This window comes from Heterodontus francisci, chromosome 7 (genome assembly GCF_036365525.1).
Source record: "Heterodontus francisci isolate sHetFra1 chromosome 7, sHetFra1.hap1, whole genome shotgun sequence".
In the NCBI taxonomy this organism is placed as follows: domain Eukaryota; kingdom Metazoa; phylum Chordata; class Chondrichthyes; order Heterodontiformes; family Heterodontidae; genus Heterodontus; species Heterodontus francisci.
Genome location: NC_090377.1, coordinates 54426157 through 54446899, shown reverse-complemented (window position 1 = coordinate 54446899; position 20743 = coordinate 54426157). Strand labels below are relative to the sequence as shown.

At 42.4% G+C, this 20743-nt stretch overlaps 1 protein-coding gene and 1 pseudogene across 1 annotated transcript in view; one reads left to right on the top strand and one right to left on the bottom strand.

The window, feature by feature from the left end:
• scn1laa (sodium channel, voltage-gated, type I-like, alpha) overlaps positions 1 to 20743 on the top strand; it is a 222916-nt gene that overhangs the window by 54159 nt on the left and 148014 nt on the right. The window contains exons 2-7 of the mRNA XM_068035216.1: positions 7229 to 7533; positions 9915 to 10033; positions 13241 to 13330; positions 14528 to 14656; positions 15322 to 15413; positions 18241 to 18498. Coding sequence (XP_067891317.1) covers positions 7282 to 7533; positions 9915 to 10033; positions 13241 to 13330; positions 14528 to 14656; positions 15322 to 15413; positions 18241 to 18498 — 940 coding nt within the window. The 5' untranslated portion in view covers positions 7229 to 7281. The remainder of the gene's footprint in view (positions 1 to 7228; positions 7534 to 9914; positions 10034 to 13240; positions 13331 to 14527; positions 14657 to 15321; positions 15414 to 18240; positions 18499 to 20743) is intronic.
• LOC137372379 (histone chaperone ASF1 pseudogene) lies at positions 1363 to 5268 on the bottom strand (annotated as a pseudogene).

Sequence of the window (20743 nt, the reverse complement as noted above, 5' to 3'; positions counted from 1 at the left end):
GTCATATCTTTTAATCTAGTTTTCCAATCTATCTTAAACAATGTGCCTCTCATACCTTTATAATTTGCTTTGTTTAGATTTGAGACTTTAGTTTTGGATTTAACAACATCACTCTCAAACTCAATATAATATTCAATCATATTGTTATCACTCTTCTCCAGAGGCTCCTTTACCACAAGTTTATTAATTCACCCTTTCTCCTTACACAGTACTAGATTTAAAATAAACAATTTCCTAGTTGGTTCCTCGACATACTAATCTAAACAACTGTCTTGTATCCATTTCATGTACTTGTCCTCCATATTATTACTGCAAATTTGGTTTTCCCAGTCTACATGAAGATTAACCTCCCCTATGATTACTGTATTACCCTTACTACATGCACCTGTAATTTTCTGATTTATACTTTGCTTGACACTACAACAACCATTAGGAGGCCTATAAGCTACTGCAACCAGTGTTTCAGCCCTTTCTTGTTTCTTAGCTCCACCCAAACTGATTCTACATCTTGATTTTTCCAAGCTAATATCCTTTCTCTCTACTTCCTTTATCCCATCCTTTATTATCCAGATTACCCTAGCACCCAGCTCATGCCAGCACCACCCTGCCCTGTCCGAGCCTCCTTTTCCATTTTGCCTATCTCTTTTAAAAATCAAGAATATTTAGTTTCCAGCCTTGGTCACTTTGCAACTACGTCTCTGTGATGTTTATTGCATCAAACCCATTAATTTCAATCTGCGCTAATAATTCATTTATTTTGTTGTGAATGCTCAGATAGAGTGCCTTTAGATTAGATTAGATTAGATTAGAGATACAGCACTGAAACAGGCCCTTCGGCCCACCGAGTCTGTGCCGAACATCAACCACCCATTTATACTAATCCTACACTAATCCCATATTCCAACCAAACATCCCCACCTGTCCCTATATTTCCCTACCACCTACCTATACTAGTGACAATTTATCATGGCCAATTAACCTATCAACCTGCAAGTCTTTTGGCTTGTGGGAGGAAACCGGAGCACCCGGAGAAAACCCACGCAGACACAGGGAGAACTTGCAAACTCCACACAGGCAGTACCCGGAATCGAACCCGGATCCCTGGAGCTGTGAGGCTGCGGTGCTAACCACTGCGCCACTGTGCCGCCTTTAGCTTTCTATTTTTCCCTGAAGCCCTTTAGTCATCGAGTCATAGAGTTATACAGCACAGAAACAGGCCCTTCGGCCCATTGTGTCTGTGCTGGCCATCAAGCACCTAACTATTCTAATCCCATTTTCCAGCACTTGGCCCGTAGCCTTGTATGCTATGACGTTTCAAGTGCTCATCTAAATACTTCTTAAATGTTGTGAGGGTTCCTGTCTCTACCACCCCTTTGAAGTTGAAGGCAATGTACTAGTGGAAAGAATGGATTGCATATTAGGATTTGTGTATTCAGAACCATCTATTTTTCACTATTGTCATCTCAGTTGGTATGGAACATTGTAACTTGTGAATTTGATGCCAAAATTTTTCACTAGAACTTAGAGAAATCTGATTTCACAGGGAGTTTTTCACGCAGCTGTAGACTTTCGTATTCATTATTTACGTAATACCCAACCCTGATAAATTCTTGACAGCTACTCCAACTGTATCCACATCTGGGATGAGGGAAGGGTTTGCTGTATCAAGTGCCTTCCAAAAAGAACAGGCCCCACAAATACAGAGTCCAAGACTTGGTCATATTCTGCACTTCCAGCTGAACCCACATAAATGATTTTCCATTCCAAATCTTGACAGATCTTTGATGCATTTGAAGGTAATCTTGAACTGCAAACGTTAAAAACAGCAGTGGGTTGTCCAGCACCACCACATTGTTAACCTACACGTTTGCCGTGGCCCTATGTGCTTCTTTCTTTAATACTAAGAACTGTCTCAGGCCTCTTGCACGATTTAAAAAACAGAGACTGAGGCCTTGGACTCGCTTGGCAGAGTTTGAGGGGCCTCAAGTCTTAACTTTCCCGCTGTGCTCTGCTATTGATGATGCAGAGTTGTGACTTTCTTGATGGCTTGGTGTACCTCAGACTCTCAAATTTTGTCCAGTTTTTTTAGGTTTAGTGAGTAAACAATTTTGGTTTAGGCTTTGCTGGCTGGTGAAAACTAAAAGTTTTTTTTATTTTTTCATGGGAATTGGGCTTAACTGGCAAAGCCACCATTTGTTGCCAATCCCTAATTGCCCTTGACAACTGAGTGGCTTGCTAGGCTATTTCAGAAGGCAGTTAAGAGTCAACCACTGTTCTGTGGGTCTGGAGTCACATGTAGGCCAGACCAGGTAAGGATGACAGATTTCCTTCCCTAGAGGACATTAGTGATCTCCAGATTTGTTAATTAATTGAATTTAAATTCCACCAGCTGCTGTGGTGGGTATTGAACCCATTTCCCCATGGCATTAGCTTGGGCCTCTGGATTATAAGGGCAGTGAAATTACCACTGCGCCACCATGATGTCTGTTACTATTAATGGACAATACTAACAACTCCTTCTGTGGTGTAGTGGCAAAATTTTTATTGATAATGGAATGTTTTACGATATTAATTGTGCAATATAGCTTTAAATTGTTTTTGACGATAAAATGTAAGATTGTTTGATTTGAGAATACTAATAACTTACAAATTGCCAATAGTCTTACTGATATTAACACCCAAAAGCACAAAGTATACAGCCCCAATCCATCTTTGTACCAAAAAAGAGCATGGATAGAGGAGGAGGGGGATTATGGACAGAGAAGTAATTGCTGCCATCAGCACTGATCTTTTGCCTAAGTGCCATCTGGTGATTCTCATCAGAGAACAAAAATGACCTCTGCTATTTGACTAAAATGAGCAATTAGTATCAACAACAAATTTATATGTAGACTTTCTTTTCAATTTGAACAATCTGTATGCTAATACTCTAGTTTGTTTCCAGCTCCTCCACAGATGCCTTATATTACTGAATCACTGCCCAGATTGTGCAGTGATATGGATCTAATTGTGTAATGCACAGACGGGAGATCATTAATTCCTGAGATTATGATGTTCTGTCTCGCTGCTTTGTTGCTCAGCCATGTGGTTTGTTAAATACCACAACCTAGTTTGAATTACCTTTATATATACAGTTACAGGTTCTGTTTTTTGTAAAAAGTCTTCAGAAATATAAACACACCGAGAAGTACACAATCTTCTAAGGTTATAGTGAAGAAAAGTATTGTTCCAGATTGTTTGAAGCAGCATTATATCTCCTTATCGCCTCAGAGAATATTTGATTTGGTTAGATGACATTTTTTGTATTCTTGGCTTAAATTTTGTTATTTAATTTATTTGTTTATCCATACCAATATATTTGAAGCTCATCTTAGCAGAATCACCCAGGGGATCTCGCTTCAAATTCAGGGGCCATAATCAGAATAATAAACCTTTTTAGAATATATCAAAAAGGGTGGATTGGGGAATAGCTGTTTAAAATAATAGATTTTCTTAATAATGGGAAAGGACACAGAGGGAAAAAGTAAGGTATTTTTGAAACACAACTTTTATTTAGACTTGGAACAAACTACAAAGAGGATGTATATTAAAAACATTTGCCCCGATTTTAACTGTCCTCACTTGGTGCAGTTAAGTTTTTTTTCATTCGTTCATGGAATGTGAGCACCGCTGGCTAGGACAGCATTTATTGCCCATTCCTAATTGCCCTTGACAAGGTGGTGGTGAGCCGCCGCCTTGAACCACTGCAGTCCATGTGGGGTAGGTACACCCACAGTGCTGTTAGGAAGGGAATTACAGGATTTTGACCCAGTGACAATGAAGGAACGATGATATAGTTCTAAGTCAGGATGGTGTGTAGCTTGGAGGGAAATGTACAGGTGGTGGTGTTCCCATGCATTTTCTGCCCTTGTCCTTCTAGTTGGTAGAGGTCGCGGGTTTGGATGGTGCTTTTGAAGGAGCCTTGGTGCGTTGCTGCAGTGCACCTTGAAGATGGTACACACTGCTGCCAGTGTGTCGGTGGTGGATGGGGTGCCAATCAAGTGGGCTGCTGTGTCCTGTATGGTGTTGAGTTTCTTGAGTGTTGTTGGAGTTGCACCCCTTCAGACAAGTGGAGAGTATTCCATCACACTCTTGATTTATGCCTTGCAGATGGTGGACAAGCTTTGGGGAGCCAGGAGGTGAGTTACTTGTCACAGGATTCCCAGCCTCTGACTTGCTCTTCTAGCCACAGCATTTATATGGGTACTCCAGTTCAGTTTCTGTTCTATGGTAACTGCCAGGATGTTGATAGTTGGGGATTAAGCGATCATAATGCCACTGAATGTCAAGGGGAGATGGTTAGATTTTCTCTTGTTTGAGATGGTCATTGCTTGGCATTTGTGTGGCGCGAATGTTACTTGCCACTTATCAGCCCAAGCCTGGATATTGTCCAGGTCTTGCTGCATTTCTACATGGACTGCTTCAGTATCTGAGGAGTCACGAATGGTGCTGAACATTGTGCAATCATCAGCAAACGTCCCCACTTCTAACCTTATGATTGAAGGAAAGTCATTGATGAAGCAGCTGAAGATGGTTAGGCCTAGGACACTACCCTGAGGAGCTCCTGCAGTGATTTCCTGGAGCTGAGATGATTGACTTCCAACAAACACAACCATCTTCCTTTGCGCTAGGTACGACTCCAACCAGCGGAAAGATTTCCCCCTGATTCCCATTGACTCCAGTTTTGCTAGGGCTCCTTGATGCCATACTCCGCCAAATGCTGCCTTGATGTCAAGGGCAGTCACTCTCACCTCACCTCTTGAGTTCAGCTCTTTTGATCATGTTTGAACCAAGGCTGTAATGAGGTCAGGAGCTGAGTGGCCCTGGCAGAACCCAAACTGAGTGTCTCAAGAGCAGGTTATTGCTAAACGAGTGGGACCTGATAGCATTGTCGACGACACCTTCCATCACTTTTCAGATGACCGAGAGTAGAATTATCGGGCGGTAATTGGCCTGGTTGGGTTTGTCCTGCATTTTGTGTACAGGACATACCTGGGCAATTTTCCACATTTCCGAGTAGATGCCAGTGTTGTCGCAAGTCTGTTACCTCCTTGGATCCTGCTTCCTTCCCACCATATAAACCTGTTCTTTTGAGCAGAAGAGCAGGACACATGCAGGAAGGTAGTGTCCTACATTAAATATGCACATTGGGTCCCATGACGTAACCAGGAACTGATCTGCAATTTCAAGTGTTGCCTGAGCAGGGGGCAGTGTTGGCTCATCCGTCATGCAGAACCTGTCGTGAGCCATATCCTCTGCCAGGAAACGCCCAGAGGTTAAGTTTTAAATATATTTTTCAGATTGCCGGGTGAGGCAAACCTGGTCTTCAGGGTCTCATAACGAAGCCTTGGACCTCTCTTGCTTCGAGCTGTCTCCCGATCACAACCAGACCGCTCCCTCCCCCTCCCCCTCAATTGCAGCAAGGTCTGCCAATGGCTGCTGTGGACCATTCCCATGGGCCCATGGCTGCAGCCTCCAGTTCGAAATTCTCACTCCTGCTAGCCAGCCTGGTTGTTAGTTTGGCCATCTGTCAGGTGCGGGGGTGGGGCGGGGGGGGGGGTGGTTTCTGCTGATATTATTGAAATGAGTCCCTGGCATTAAGATCGGTAGGGCCTGCATTTTCCTGCATCGCAACACTTCTTAAAAAAAAAGTGCTTCATTGGCTGTAAAGCATTTGAGACATCTGGTGGTCATGAAAGGTGCTATATAAATGCAAGTCTTTCTTTTCTTTTCTTTTTCCATGTACCTAACCCTGTGGATTTTTTTGTGGCACTAGCGCACTCCCTCCCCATCCTCCTCACCACCAGGGCCATTATCTCTGGATAAATGCTATTTTTTTTCATTCATGGGATGTGGGCATCGTTGGCCAGGCCAGCATTTATTGCCCATCCCTAATTGCTCTTGAGAAGGTGGTGGTGAGCTGCCAGAAGGAATTCTGGACAATGTCGATGCTGATGAAAGTAGCAGAAGAAGTACCTTAAGTTATTGTAATCGGCAAAAGTAATTTAACTTAAAACTTTAAAAATTGAAAATCTAATTACAAGTGAGAAGCAAGTCATCGAGTCATTTATGGCATAGAAGGAGGCCATTCGGCCCATCGACTCCAGGCTGGCTCTCTGCGGAGCAGTGCCAGCAGTTGCACTCCCCCGCTTGATCCCCATAGACCTGCAAGTTTATTTCCTTCAAGTGTCCATCCGATTTCCTTTTGAAATCATTGATTGTCTCTGCTTCCACCACTCTTGTGGGCAGCGAGTTCCAGGTCATTACCACTCACTGCATAAAGAAGTTCTTCCTCACATCCACCCTGCATCTCTTGCCAAAACCTTCAATCTGTGTCCTTTAGTCTTTGTACCATCAATTAATGGGAACAGTTTTTCCTTGTCTAACTTATCTAAGCCAGTCATAATCTTGTACGCCTCGATCAAATCTTCCCTCAATCTCTTTTGTTCCAGGGAGAACAACCCCAGTTTTTTAAACCTAACCTGGTAACTAAAATCGTCCATCCCTGGAACCATTCTGGTAAATCTCCTCTGCATCCTTTCAAGGACCTTCCCATCCTTCCTAAAGTGCGGTGACCAGAACTGGACACAATACTCGAGTTGGGGCCTAACCAGAGGTTTATAAAGGTTCAGCATAACTTCCCTGCTTTTGTACTCAATGCCTCTATTTATGAAGACCAAAATCTCATATGCTTTACTAACCACTCTCTCAATATGTCCTGCCACTTCAAAGATCAATGCACTTGCATCCCCAGGTCCTTCTGTTCCTGCACACTCTTTAGAACTGTGTCATTAAGTATATATTGCCTCACTCTATTCCTTCTGCCAAAATGCATCAACTCACACTTTTCTGTATTGAATTCCATCTGCCACTTGTCTGTCCATTCTGAAAACCTGTCTATGTCCTGTTGCAGGTGGTTCATATCATCCTCACTGTTTGCCATTCCTCAAGTTTGGTATCATCAACAAATTTTGAAAGACAAATAAATACGATAAAATTAAAAACAATAAACTTGTATTGTTTGAGAGAATTAGTTCCTGAAATATTTAATTTGCAAACTTTTCCAAAGAGGTTACTTTATTCTGTGCAATGCTAGGCATTTTGTTAATAGGCTTAACTTGAAACACATTTTAAAATACGATTTTTCTATGACAGAGATATATATGTTATACATATCTTTTTAATCTAGCACCTTCTTACGCAAGAGGCTAGAAGTTAATCTCCAAGGAGCATGATGAAAAGATGGCGCAGCCACTGCTTCCAGACAGCCTCCGCCTTTTTACCCGAGAATCTCTTGCAGCTATTGAGAGATGCATTGCAGAGGAAAAAGCCAAGAGACCCAAGGACCATCCTGTGGATGATGATGAAAATGGCCCAAAGCCAAATCGTGACTTGGAAGCTGGTAAATCACTACCATTTATTTATGGCGACATACCTCCAGGGATGGCTTCTGAGCCAATGGAAGACCTGGACCCATTTTACAGCACACAAAAAGTGAGTATTTGATCAGATTTTCAAATGAATGACATACTCTGGATTGATTTTAGTAGTATTACTAATAGTTGTGTAATTTTCCCTTGTGTTCTTTCTTGATTTGTCTTTTATCTTAATATCTGCCTGCATATAATAAGATAGCCACTATATTATCAATTGTTACTTTTTGTTTACGTAAAATTACATACAAGTAGCTATACTTGCCATTGTGTATGGGGAGCTGAAATATCCTTATTGAGTTTTTGTAGTTGTCTGTTGAGGATTTGGTTTTGCCAGGCAGTCAAGCCTGAGGTTGAGCTTGTTCTGCCAGTGCTAATTTTGGACTGTCTTTTACTTTCTGGACAGTAAACATTCAGATTCGGAAAGACTTCACCCCTGTGGCTTGTGCTTCAGATGTGTTTGGACTGCACTATGACACTAAAGGTTTTGGGTGCCCAATGAAAGAGCTTCCCTGTGAACCCTGGCCCTCATATATCTATTACTTTCTCCTCTTCTGTAAAAAAAAAATTATATCTTTATTACTGTTGCTTATTACACTCTTTGATATTTTCTTATTGCTGCTCCCTTTTCTCTGTTTGTTATTCTCTTCCTATGCCTGTTACTCTCTCTCTTTCCCTCAGTGTTCCTCTCTTCGTTAACCTGGGTCACTGTTACTCCCTTTCAAAGGAAATAAAATCCAGGAGAGTTGTAAAATGGACTTCTATTCCCTATTGCCAATTTCCACTAATGGCTTGCATTTTGAAACTCTCCTAAAATTTCTCTGCTTTTCTACCTCACAGCATTCCTTCAACAATCTCTAAAAAAATCTCATTGATTGTGCTTTCGGGTTCCTCACTTAATCTTTCCCACCTCCTGCCTGACATCCTCCTCTACAAAGCATTTTGAGGTGTTCTCTTAACATAAGGGACTTTTAACATGCGAGTTATATTTAAGACTTTACAGAGATTCATCCATCCATCATAGATCCGTCGTTCACCTAGCTGTCTGAAATGAGGTTTTAAGTTTGATTTCTATGAGCATTATGATGTCAGTAACTTCCATGAAGGGTCTGAGTGTAATTTATCCAAGTTTGTTGACGATATAAAGCTGATGGAAAAGTGAGCTGGGAGGCGGATGCAAAGAGATGGCAAAGGGATATGGGCTGTTGAGTGATTGGGCAAGAAGGTGGTAAATGAAGTATAATATGAGAAAGTGTGAAATTGTCCATTTTGGTAGGAAGAATGGAAAAGCAGATTTTTTTTGAAGTGAGAGACTAGTATTGGTATTTGGGTGTCCTTGTACACAAATCACATTAAGTTAACATGCAGGTACAGAAACAATTAGTAAAGCAAATGGTATGTTAGTTTTTATTCTAACAGGGTTGGAGAATAAGAGTAAGGAAGACTTGGTGAAATTATAGAGGGCATTGGTGAGATCTCGCTCCCAGTACTGTGTACAGTTTTGGTCTTCTTACACAAGGAAAGATATACTTGACTTAAAAGGAGTGCTGGGATGAGAGGGCTCTCCGATGAGGAGAGAATTAGTCGAATGGGTCTTTATTCTCTGGAGTTTAGAAGAATAAGACGTAATCTCATTGAAATGTGTAAACTTCTTAGAGGGCTTGACAGGATAAATGCTAAAAGGCTGTTTTTCCTGACCGATGTCTGGGTTAGGTGGTCTCAGGGGTTGATCATTTAGGACTGAGACGAAGAGAAGTTTCTTCACTCAGAACTTTGGGAATCTTTAGAATTCCCCCAAAAGGGCTGTGAATACTCAGTCGATTAGTATATTTAAGGCTGAGACTGACAGATGCTTGGTCAATTAGGGAATGAAGGGATATGGGAATATGGCAGGAATGTGGACTTGATGTAAATATTCAACCATGATCTTATTGAATGGTGGAGCAGGCTCAAGGGGTCATATGGCCTACTGCCATGCCTATTTCATATGTTCTTAATCAGTCCTAAATTGATGAATCCTATCTACTAAACATTGAACATAACAAAACAGTTAAAAACTTGGGTATAGTTGGAAGCTATCTACTACAGGTAAGCTGTTCTTCTGTAGGGGAGATAAAATAGTTGTTATGAATAGAGAGCAAGTTGATGCTTGCTGGCAGAATTTGATTTTAACTAACTTTTGCACACGGAACGTTATATGTAAAAGTTGCTTCATATGGTAAATCTTCTGTTTGGTTTAGCCTAATTTAAAATGAATTGCCTAACAGGATTTTGTTTCATTTGTAATCCTGAAATATTTATACACAGCATTTTCCTGAATTAGTCAGTGTTTTTACTGAGGAATACTGGAAATGAAAGCAGATAGTGTTCAGAGGGTTTGTGCAGGAAATGCATATGCATATGTGTACACTTTATTGTTATAATCATTTTTTTTCCTTTCAGACCTTTATAGTATTGAACAAAGGGAAGGCAATCTTCCGATTTAGTGCCACACCTGCCTTGTACATTTTAAGTCCTTTCAATCCTTTAAGGAAATTAGCTATTAAGATTTTGGTACATTCATATCCTTTACATGGTCTACTTTTAATATCTAAAAACCTCTTATGTGTTAAAGAGTTCCATTTCACATTACACATGCAATGAGTCAAAACTGTTACGATCCACACCTGGCCAGCTAGCATAGAAATTGCACAAAATGGTGTACTGTTTTTAATAATCCAGTAATTCCAGACATCCAGACTTAGAATAGCTGCCTTTTTTGGTTCTTAATCAAAAAGCATCCTAAATGCATCAGAAAGAAATGTGATCCAAGAAAAGGATTTTTTCCTGAATTTTGAGATTGTTCACATAGTAGTGCAGCTGTACATTTTCCTTATATGGCATTTGTAAGCACACACTTTGATAACAATGTACAGATGTTTTCTCCCAAAAACAATACTTCTGAGACTATGCCAGTGGTCATCTAATATGGTTGGTGGAATTATCATCATCAGGAGGGAGCCTGCCATTGCCCAGCAGCAAAATCTCAATGGTACCACAGTGGGACTGCCCCCGCAGCTCCAGAATAGCTAGTTGGACAGTTAAATGGTCAGAAATGTCACAACAATTCACCCATCTGCTGCCTTGTAAGCTTTGGAAGACATGGAGAGCTATAAAGTAGAGTAATGGGCTAGAATGGAGCAAGAGGAGGCCACTACAATGCCTTATGCCTTGATGGGAGGATACCAGGACTATTATCAGTGCTTCCCAGAGCCTGCCCCACATTCCCCATGGCACCTTTGATAGTGCAGGTAGATGCTTAACACGTGGATTATTATGTTGTGAGTGTTGTGTGTTTATAAGTAATCCTCGACAGTGGAGTGTATGGTAGTATATAATATTTTGTGTATGACTCAATTTCCAACATCATTAATTTTAATACAAAACAGAGTTTTCATAACTTATAAAGAATACAGCATCCGTGCCAGGGACTGAAGTCTGCCTTTGCCACCATTTCAATATGGTGGGTAAGGAAGGAAATGCAGGTTGGGCAGTGATGTAGTAGTCGAAAAGCAAAACACTATGGATTCAGGAATCTGAAATTAAAACAGAAAACAATGGAAATGCTCAGCTGGTGAGGCAGCATCTGTAGAGAGAGAAACAAAGTTAATATTTCAGGTTGACGATCTTTCATCAGAACTGGAAAAGGTTAGAGATGTAATAGGTTTTATGCAAGTGAAGGGAGAGATGGTGGGAAAAAGAAGAAAAGGAAAGATCTCGGGTAAGGTGGAAGGCAAGAGAAATTAAGTGCCCAACAGGTTGATGGTAGAAGGCCGAAGGAGGTAGTAGCAGGCTTCAGCACCTAGATTTTTCATCAATTCTCCACTGCTATCCTAATTAATATCACAGCAGACAATCTAGCCCAATAGGCTGTCAGCTTTTAATATGGTAATATTAAGGGTCAGGCTGTTTTGTTGGTATCCAAGAGGGCTGTCTGGGCAGAAGTGCCCTACCTGTCTAGGGATGGAATGTAATGGGCCCCCCAGAGATGGCCAGGAGGTGTGGGGCCCATAGAATTGTGATTGGGGGGCGGGGGGTGGTGCAGAGGGCCCGTTGTCTTCCGTCGCACCATGATTAATTTGGGGGCAGGAAAGGCTGAAGATGACCTTCCTGCCCAGAGGCCAGTTGAGGCCCTGAAGTGGTCAAAATATTAGCCACTTAAGGGCCTCTTCCCGCTGCCGCTGGAATTAAACCAGTGGGACAGAGGGGAGGTCTCCGCCACGCTGGGAAGTTGCCCAGTTAGACAAGGTGACCTCCCTGCGGGCATGGGGGGTGGGGGCCCCCTCCATGGCCAACCTGTAGCCCATGGAGGGCTTCCAGTGGCAAAGGCTACCCCTCTAGTATCATCCCCCTGCCCTTATTGCCCACCCACCCCCCCACCATCGCCAGGGCCTGCCAGACTGGTCGCAGTGAGCCTGCCTCACTTACCTCTAGGCCAGGTCTCCAGTGTTTGGCCTGCTCCCAGGCCTCCTCTAGTACCGGCAGTGGCCACTGCTACTGGTGGCGCTGCCAATACTACTGAGCTGCCAGCCCTCTGATTGGCCAGCAGCTCTTGGAGACAGGATCCCATCCCTGGCACTTAAGTGCCTGTGCACCATTGTAACGTGCTGGGGGTTGCTCTGAAAGGCTGAGGCATAGTTCCCTTGCTTTTTCGGCCCAGCACCGGGAGCCCTGTCAGCACGACTAAATTCAGCTCGAGGAGTTCCAATGAGTTAGATCACTATTCTTTTGAAGCTTTTATTGGCTGTGGGTATACTCTTATTTTTCCTCTCATTCCAGCCTATCCCTGTCTTAGCATAGCTGTGCTGCTAGGCATGCATAATGGGGCTCTTTCATCCTTCAGGAAAGGGTTCTGAGCTTTTATCAGAACATATCCATTTGGATAAATACTAAGAGCTGCCTACTCTGGTATAAAAATAAAAGCAAAATACTGCAGATGCTGGAAATCTGAAATAAAACAAGAAATGCTGGAAATACTCAGCAGGTCTGGCAGCATCTGTGGAGAGAGAAGCAGAGTTAACGTTTCAGGTCAGTGACCCTTCATCAGAACTGGCAAAGGTTAGAAATGTAATAGATTTTAAGCAAATAAAGCGGGGGTGGGCAAGATATAACAAAAGTAAAGGTGTTGATAGGACAAGGTCACAGATAATAACTGACCAGAAGGTCATGGAGCAAAGGCAAACGGTATTTGAATGGTGTGTTGAAAGACAAAGCGTTAGTGCAGAGAGGTTGTTAATGGACAGAAAAATGAACAGCCCTGGCCCAAAGCACAAACATGAAAAAAACAGTGAGCAGGCACATGGTAAGAAAAATGAATGATGAAACAAACTAAAATAAAACAAAAAGAAAAAAAAAACTGAAAATAAAAAGGGCGGGGGGCTGTCTGGTGATGTCCTTCTCTGCCTATTCTGGTGATGTCCTTATCATCCCAGGTTCTGATTCCTTTCATGGCAAGAGGGCCTGGGAACCTCCTGTTGCACCAGATTGGAAAGAAGGCTAACAAATCAAGTGGGATCTGCAGAAAGAAAATAGTTTTTGAAAGTGCTAGGATCTATTAATAGAAACCCTTATGATTAAATTTTAAAGTTCTGAAATATGTCAAATCCCAAAAAGGAGCCTTATCTCTTTAAGATTCATACTCTTCTTGACTTTATTAAAAATGTGATTGAAATTCAAAGTGCTCTGTTTTGTGAATTTTATCATGTTTGCTTTCCTTGACTACATCTTACATTGTTCAGCATGCTTATCATGTGCACTATTATGACCAATTGTGTGTTTATGACCTTGAGTAATCCTCCAGAGTGGACGAAGAATGTAGAGTGAGTGCTTAATATTTTATGTATTCTTGAATTTACAACTTCATTAATTTTAAAATGAGAGAGTTGTCATAACAAAGAATACAGTATATATCTTTTGCCTAATATATCTTATGTAGAATTAATTCCTTGTTTAATAAGGAAAATAGATTTTAATTGGTTACCTTCAATTCCATGCACTTCCATTTTTGATAATGTCTTCTGCGGAGCCTTAGCAAATGGCTTCAGGATGGCCATCAGACAACATCCATAGACACTTCTTTATTCACCCTGTTAATGACCCCTCAAAAATCTCAGCCAAGTTTACAGTGTTCAAATTATTTCTCATCACTTTGATGTTTGCCTTGCTTAAATTTAAAACCTTGGTTTTAATTCTGCTTTCTCCATCTCAAGCCAAACATCAAATTCAATCTATTTGCAAGATGCTTGCACAGTGGCGCAGTGGTTAGCACTGCAGCCTCACAGCTCCAGGGACCCGGGTTCGATTCTGGGTACTGCCTGTGTGGAGTTTGCAAGTTCTCCCTGTGTCTGCGTGGGTTTTCTCCGGGTGCTCCGGTTTCCTCCCACAAGCCAAAAGACTTGCAGGTTGATAGGTCAATTGGCCATTATAAATTGTCACTAGTATAGGTAGGTGGTCGGGAAATATAGGGACAGGTGGGGATGTTTGGTAGGAATATGGGATTAGTGTAGGATTAGTATAAATGGGTGGTTGATGGTCGGCACAGACTCGGTGGGCTGAAGGGCCTGTTTCAGTGCTGTATCTCTAATCTAATCTAAAATGCTTCCTTATCATCAGGTTGTTAACTAACTCTGGTTTGGTAATCATTACTAAATCTAGTGTTGTCCGTTTTTCTGTCGGTTCAAAAACATATTGCTCCAGTAAACTGACCCGAATATACTTTTTCATACAATAATAACTTCTGTTTAATTACCAGGTTGACTTTAAAAGGAAAAGAATTATGTTAAAATATACTGAAAGTCCTCTTAAATTTGATTCGGACTCAAGTCTGTAAAATTAACTTGAGAGTGAATAAAAGAGAAAAGAATGTTGCTTCAGAATGCCATTATATTTAATGTAATAGAACAAAAGGATAGTCCTGTATTGGGAATCAGTAATAAAGATTACAGCTTTTTTAGACTGAGATTTGTGGAAGTTTCCCTTTTGACTGAATGGCTTTTTTATTGCTATAATTCTTTTAGGTACACCTTCACTGGTATTTACACATTTGAATCGCTTATAAAAATTCTTGCAAGGGGTTTCTGTTTAGATAATTTCACTTTTCTTCGAGATCCATGGAACTGGCTGGATTTCAGTGTCATTCTTATGGCGTAAGTACTTACAAAAAAGTCAAATACACTCTCTGCTATTTTCCTTTGGGCAATCCATTTCAGGCATAACTGTAGAAAGATTCAAAAGATAATGATGTGCATTGAGTTGATTTATTTGTGATAAACAGCAGTAAAATTTCCTTCAAAGGTCCTGCTTGGTCAAGACAAATTCAGACCAAAAGTACATTTTTGATTAATTTATAGTTCTATCATCATCCCTTGATGATAGAAGGGGTGCAAAATTGAGCCATACTGACCAGAAAGGGCCAAGCATTGATCCCTAGTTAGTGTTAATTAACTGATATAACCTGTGTTAACAGTGAAATGCTGTAATTGGCTCCATTGTCCTTGGACTAGGGAGGGAAAAACATTTGGCAAGTGCATGTTGGATGAGGTTAATATCAAGCATAGTGGTGCATTCAGGTTTAAATATTCTGGCATAATTCAATGTCTAGGTTTATACAGAAAGAATAACAATTTGTTTTGGGTACCAGAAGGCTACCAGTACCTATGGAACTGTACCCTAACATGTGTTATTATCTTCAGGACAACCAAGCAAAGGAGAAAAATAAAAATACAATTACTATGACCAAAGTGAAAGACCAAACATTATAATTTTATTAAAATGTGTTGAAAGCTAAAATAACTGTGATTTAATTCTACAGGTATGTAACAGAATTTGTAAACCTAGGCAATGTTTCAGCTCTTCGAACTTTCAGAGTATTGAGAGCTTTGAAAACTATTTCTGTAATACCAGGTAAGGAGTGATCAGTGTAAGGTGCTAGCTGGCCTCATGTACCTCCAACTGTATGTTTGTGTCCTGTCATTGTGTTTGTGTGTGCCCTCTCCTGTTACAGATATTTGACAATGTTTGTGGACATGGGCAGTGTCTCAGCATTGAGAACATTCAGAGTTCTCCGAGCATTGAAAACAATTTCAGTCATTCCAGGTGAGAGCTAGGTTAAACACTAAGGCTGATCTTTATTCCTTGCAATTAAAAATAAAACATAAAAGCAGGAATCAGAGAAAATATTTTAAATTATAGTATACCTTGCTTTAGATTTTTTTTTGGTTTGTGGATTCAGCCTTAATGTTTTAACAATTTCTTGCATGAGACATTTTAGTCTCCAGCATGAGTGGTTTGCATCCTATGATGTCTGGTTTTCCCTTCCCTATTCTGAAAATTACTCAATGCATTCTGCAAATGCTCTTTGTTGAAATTATGCACTTTTTCTATAAATTAGATGTCATGTGTAAATACAAAATGAAAATCAAGACTGAAAAAATGATTACTGAATAATATGCAAATGTAGAGATGAGGAAACAATATAGAGCACATCAGCAAGATGAATGCATGAAAGCTTCAACAATTTAAGGCATCCCTTTGCATTCCAAACCATTAATTTTTTTATAACACTTCCTTGTTATGAGTGGGTATTTGAAGATGGTCATTATGTGTTCCCATTTATAAGTTATGACAATAGTATGAGACAGATGTAATTTAGATTGGTCATGGTTCAATGTCGCAGTAAAGCTTTTCCACATGTTTCACTTGGCCAGGATTTAATGAGCAGCCTGTAGCCATGCCCACCAGCTGGAAAGCCAGGGGTGACCCCACCTCCATCAACCCTGGAAGCCACGATGCTATTTTGTGTGGCTCAGGCAATTAATTGCCTAAGATTGTGGCTTATGCCCCTCTGAGGCAGGATGTCCCACCTCCAAGAGCTACCAGCCAATCAGAGGGTCGGCAGCTCTTCAGTCCCAGCAGCGTCACCGGGAGTGGTGGCTACTGCTGGGACTGCAGCAGTCCCCAGACCCAGCCAGCGATGGAGGCTGGGGAACAAGGTAAGTGGGGTCAGAGCTCGCTGGGGCCAATTAGCCAGACCCCAGAGAGGGGAGTGGGGGGTGGAGGTCAATTGCGAGGGCTGGCATGGTCTTCCAGCGGGGGTGGCCCATGCTGCTGGAGGGAGGTGCCTCCGTGAGGCGCAGCCCGCAGAGAGGCCTCCAGGTTTAACTAGCCTCCAGGTTTGACATGCAAATGGCCTAAGGGCAGGTGGGCCACTTACCACCTCCCTTGCTGCTGGTAAAATACCAGTGGGAGCAGCTAGGCAACAGGTACAGCACCCCACTCCGTTTCACGTACCCTCCACCTTCCAGCCTGCTCCTGGGAGGGGAAGTGGGGGGGGCGGGTGTAAAGGGTGTAAAATTCTGGTGTTAGTCTCTGACCATTATGTGTATTTGGCCCACAGTGCATTAGTACTGATTCTGATTTCTTTCCCTGATTGACTTTTAATATTTAATGTAAGGTTTGGAGTCTTAGACTAGTGCTCATGCTTGGCTTGCATTACTGTAATACTTTCTTGACTATTTAGTGTAGTTAGCCAAAATAAATCAAAAAATTAAAAGGTATATGCAAAGTTTAGCACAAGATTTAAGATGTGTTATAGAAAGTTAAATCACAAATTCTAGGTTTGGAGAAGTCATTTCAAAGGGCCTTTCACTTAGCTCCAATGTTCACTATAATTGCAATTTCAGAGTCTGTTGAAAAACATTACTTCAGTTGAGGTGAATGAGTTCATGAAATGTAAAACACAAAATAAATTTTAATTGCTTCATAGAAACAACCATCTCACTAATAATGCTCACAGTTAACATAATCTCCCACTCACAAGTTGGATCAATGTACATGAAGTTTCATTGAACTACAAAAAACTGCAGTTTTCCATTTGTTATTGGAAAATACCAGGTTATTCATGACATTTAGGCTGGGATTTTAGCCTTGGCGGACGGGAGCCGTCCATCTACTGAAAAGTCGGTGGTGAACCCGCTTCTGCCTGGCCTGGGGATCTGATCCGCATTTTCTGGGTCCTTGGCCTTTAATTGTTCTGAGGCAGGACTTCCACCCGCTTGAGGCAGGAAATCCTGCCTAATAGAGCTGTCGGCCAATCAGAGGGCCGGCAGCTCTTAGTCCCAGCAGCGCTACTGGGACTGCAGCCCAGCTTCGTGAGGAAGATGTCGGGGAACACAGGCACACAGGAAAGTTTTTGTTGCCTCGCCGGGGGTGATCGGTTCTGCCCTGGTGATGCAAGGGTGGTTGATTGGGGGGACGGGGGGGTTGGGCATGTTGGGTGTTGGGGGTGGTTGGGGCAGCGGGGGCCTGCTTTTAACAGGCGGCTTTTCTCGGGCTTAGCCACCCGACCAGCCACAGGTAAAATCCCTGGGGAGCGGGTGGAGACCCTTAAGTGGTCGTTAAGTGGCCAATAAGGGCCTTGATTGGCCTGGGGTGGGTGGATCGTTTTTCGCTCCCGTCACCCTGCATAAAGTGGGAGCGGGTCGGGAAGGGCCCCCGAGCCTCCCGCTCCATTTAACGCCTCTGCCACCTTCCTGTTCTTTGGCTGGGGGGGGTATAAAATTCCGGCCTTAGTCTAGTTTCAGCAAACTCTTATTTAAAAGTAAGCCAATTCTGTCAATTTTCCTTTTGCATGCGATTGACTAATGCAGTGGGAAGAAATGATAATTTCTTGCTTGACCTAATGAGTATGCTTGTCATCAAAAATCACAGAAGAACCTTATGTTTTTTTCAGGTCTCAAAACCATCGTGGGTGCCCTGATTCAGTCAGTGAAGAAGCTGTCCGATGTAATGATTCTGACTGTTTTTTGTTTGAGCGTATTTGCACTAATAGGGCTGCAACTGTTCATGGGACACTTAAAACATAAATGTGTACAATGGCCACCACCTGCCATCTATTTTAGTGCAAGTAACAGTTCTTTAGACCTGAATGATACCATGGCGAATGAGACAAAGAACACATTCAACCTTGATAAATACATCAACGATGATCGTAAGCACTTAATGTTCACATTAGCTAATTTTTCTGGACGTGCATCAGTTCTATATTTGTTCTCAACTATTAAGTCAAGGATGAATAAAGATTTTAAAGGAAAATATTTTTCCAATATACAGTGTGAGAACAATAGAAATGATTGGAGAAAACAGGCAAAAAAAAAAACTATTGAGCTTGACTATGTTCCAAAAGCTGAACAAACATTGCCTTTCAGGGCCCTTTCTATCCAATGGCTCTGTGACTTTATCCATTATTGGGGGGGTGGATTTTATGCTCTCTTCCGCAGTGAGTTTGGAAGTGGGGAGAGCATTTAATCAGGTGGGATGGTGGTGGGTGAGGACTCCGCCACCTTCCTGCCTCCACCACAATTGAGTACATGGTAGGATGGCCTTCCTGCCCCGCTGCCAATTGAGGCCCTTAAATGGGCAATTAATGCTCAATTAAGGGCCTCATTCTGCCTCCACCAGTATTAGCCCAGTGGTTTTGTTTTATTTGTTTTATGTTTTAGAGATACAGCACTGAAACAGGCCCTTCGGCCCACCGAGTCTGTGCCGACCATCAACCACCCATTTATACTAATCCCACACTAATTCCATATTCCTACCACATCCCCACCTGTCCCTATATTTCCCTACCACCTACCTATACTAGGGGCAATTGCTAATGGCCAATTTACCTATCAACCTGCAAGTCTTTGGCATGTGGGAGGAAACCGGAGCACCCGGAGGAAACCCACGCAGACACAGGGAGAACTTGCAAACTCCACACAGGCAGTACCCAGAATTGAACCCGGGTCGCTGGAGCTGTGAGGCTGCGGTGCTAACCACTGCGCCACTGTGGGCGGGCCGGTCACCACACGGCCAAGACCCCTGTCGCTTACAAACCCCCTCCCCCCCTTAAAGTGAGCCAGAATGGTTGGAGGCTGTAATTTGCCTCTGTGCTTGTGGGTTAGGCAAGGAAAAACACTAAGTGTACCTGCCTGAATTGGTAGCCTCCATTGATCCATGCATGTACATGTTAAGTGAAGTTCAAGTCATGCTTAAGGTTGATGTCAAGTGTGATGCCACCTTGTGATTGAATGCATGAGTAATTGCCACATGGGCAAAGTATCAATGAGCCAATGGAACCACATTCTATATAAGGGATCAATATCTTAATGAGAAGAGGAGAGGAGAGGAAATAGATATATAAAAACGTTTTATAATGGTCACTCATTTTTCGAGTGGACAGATTTCAGAAAAAATATCAAAATACTTTTGAGAAATTATCTAGTACAATGACATTTCAAGTTCTATAACAGGAATTCCATCTTATTAGAACCCAGCTGTACACAGTGTGTTATAGACACATTTCATTTAGGATTCTTACAGCCATCTGAGACAGGAGATCCAGTAGTTTTAGGTAAATCTAAACCCAGTTCCCAGAGGTGATGAGTAGTCTGTCAAATGATTCAGTCACAGCTCCACAAAATCAGCTGTTCTTTAGTTCAGTTTTATAAAGACACAATTCTGTTTAGAAGTTATTGCTCCTCAAGCACCATAACTTTCATAAGTCAGAGCTTGTATTAGTCAAGTATATTTTACCATTCACCAACAGAGAACTAAGGAAAAAATATAGCTAACATCTGTGGAGAAAGAAACTGACGAAAGTCCATCGACCTGAAACGTTGGCTGGAATTTTACACCCCTCCACAGGAGTGGGCTGGAGTTGGGGTGGGTTGGGGGGGGTAAAATTGAGTGGGAGGCGGGGGTGCCATTCCCATCGCCTTCCCGGCCCAGCTACAGTTTTATGAGTGGCGGCGGCAAGAAGCGGCCCACCCGCCCCTGGCCAATTAAGGCCCTTATGTGGTCAATTAACTGCCACTTAAGGGCCTCCTCCCACCGCTGCTGGTATATTACCAGCGGCAGGCGGGAGGCTCAGTAAAAGCTGGTGGCCTCCTTGCAGGCTGAGGGGGGGGGGGAGCCCCCATGGCACAACCTGCCCCCACTGCACTACATTCCCCACAACCCCACAACCGACCCCCCACCCCCTTGCCTCACCGCGGCCTGGCTGATTGTCCCCAGCAAGGCCCCACACACTTGCTTTCATTCTGGGGCCAGCGTTCCTCTTGCTCTTTTGGCTGGGTGCAGTCCCAGCGGTGGCCAACGCTCCAGGTGGCAATGCTGAGACTGAAGAGCTGCCAGTCCGCTGATTTAGACATAGACATAGAAAACATAGAAAATAGGAGCAGGAGTAGGCCTTT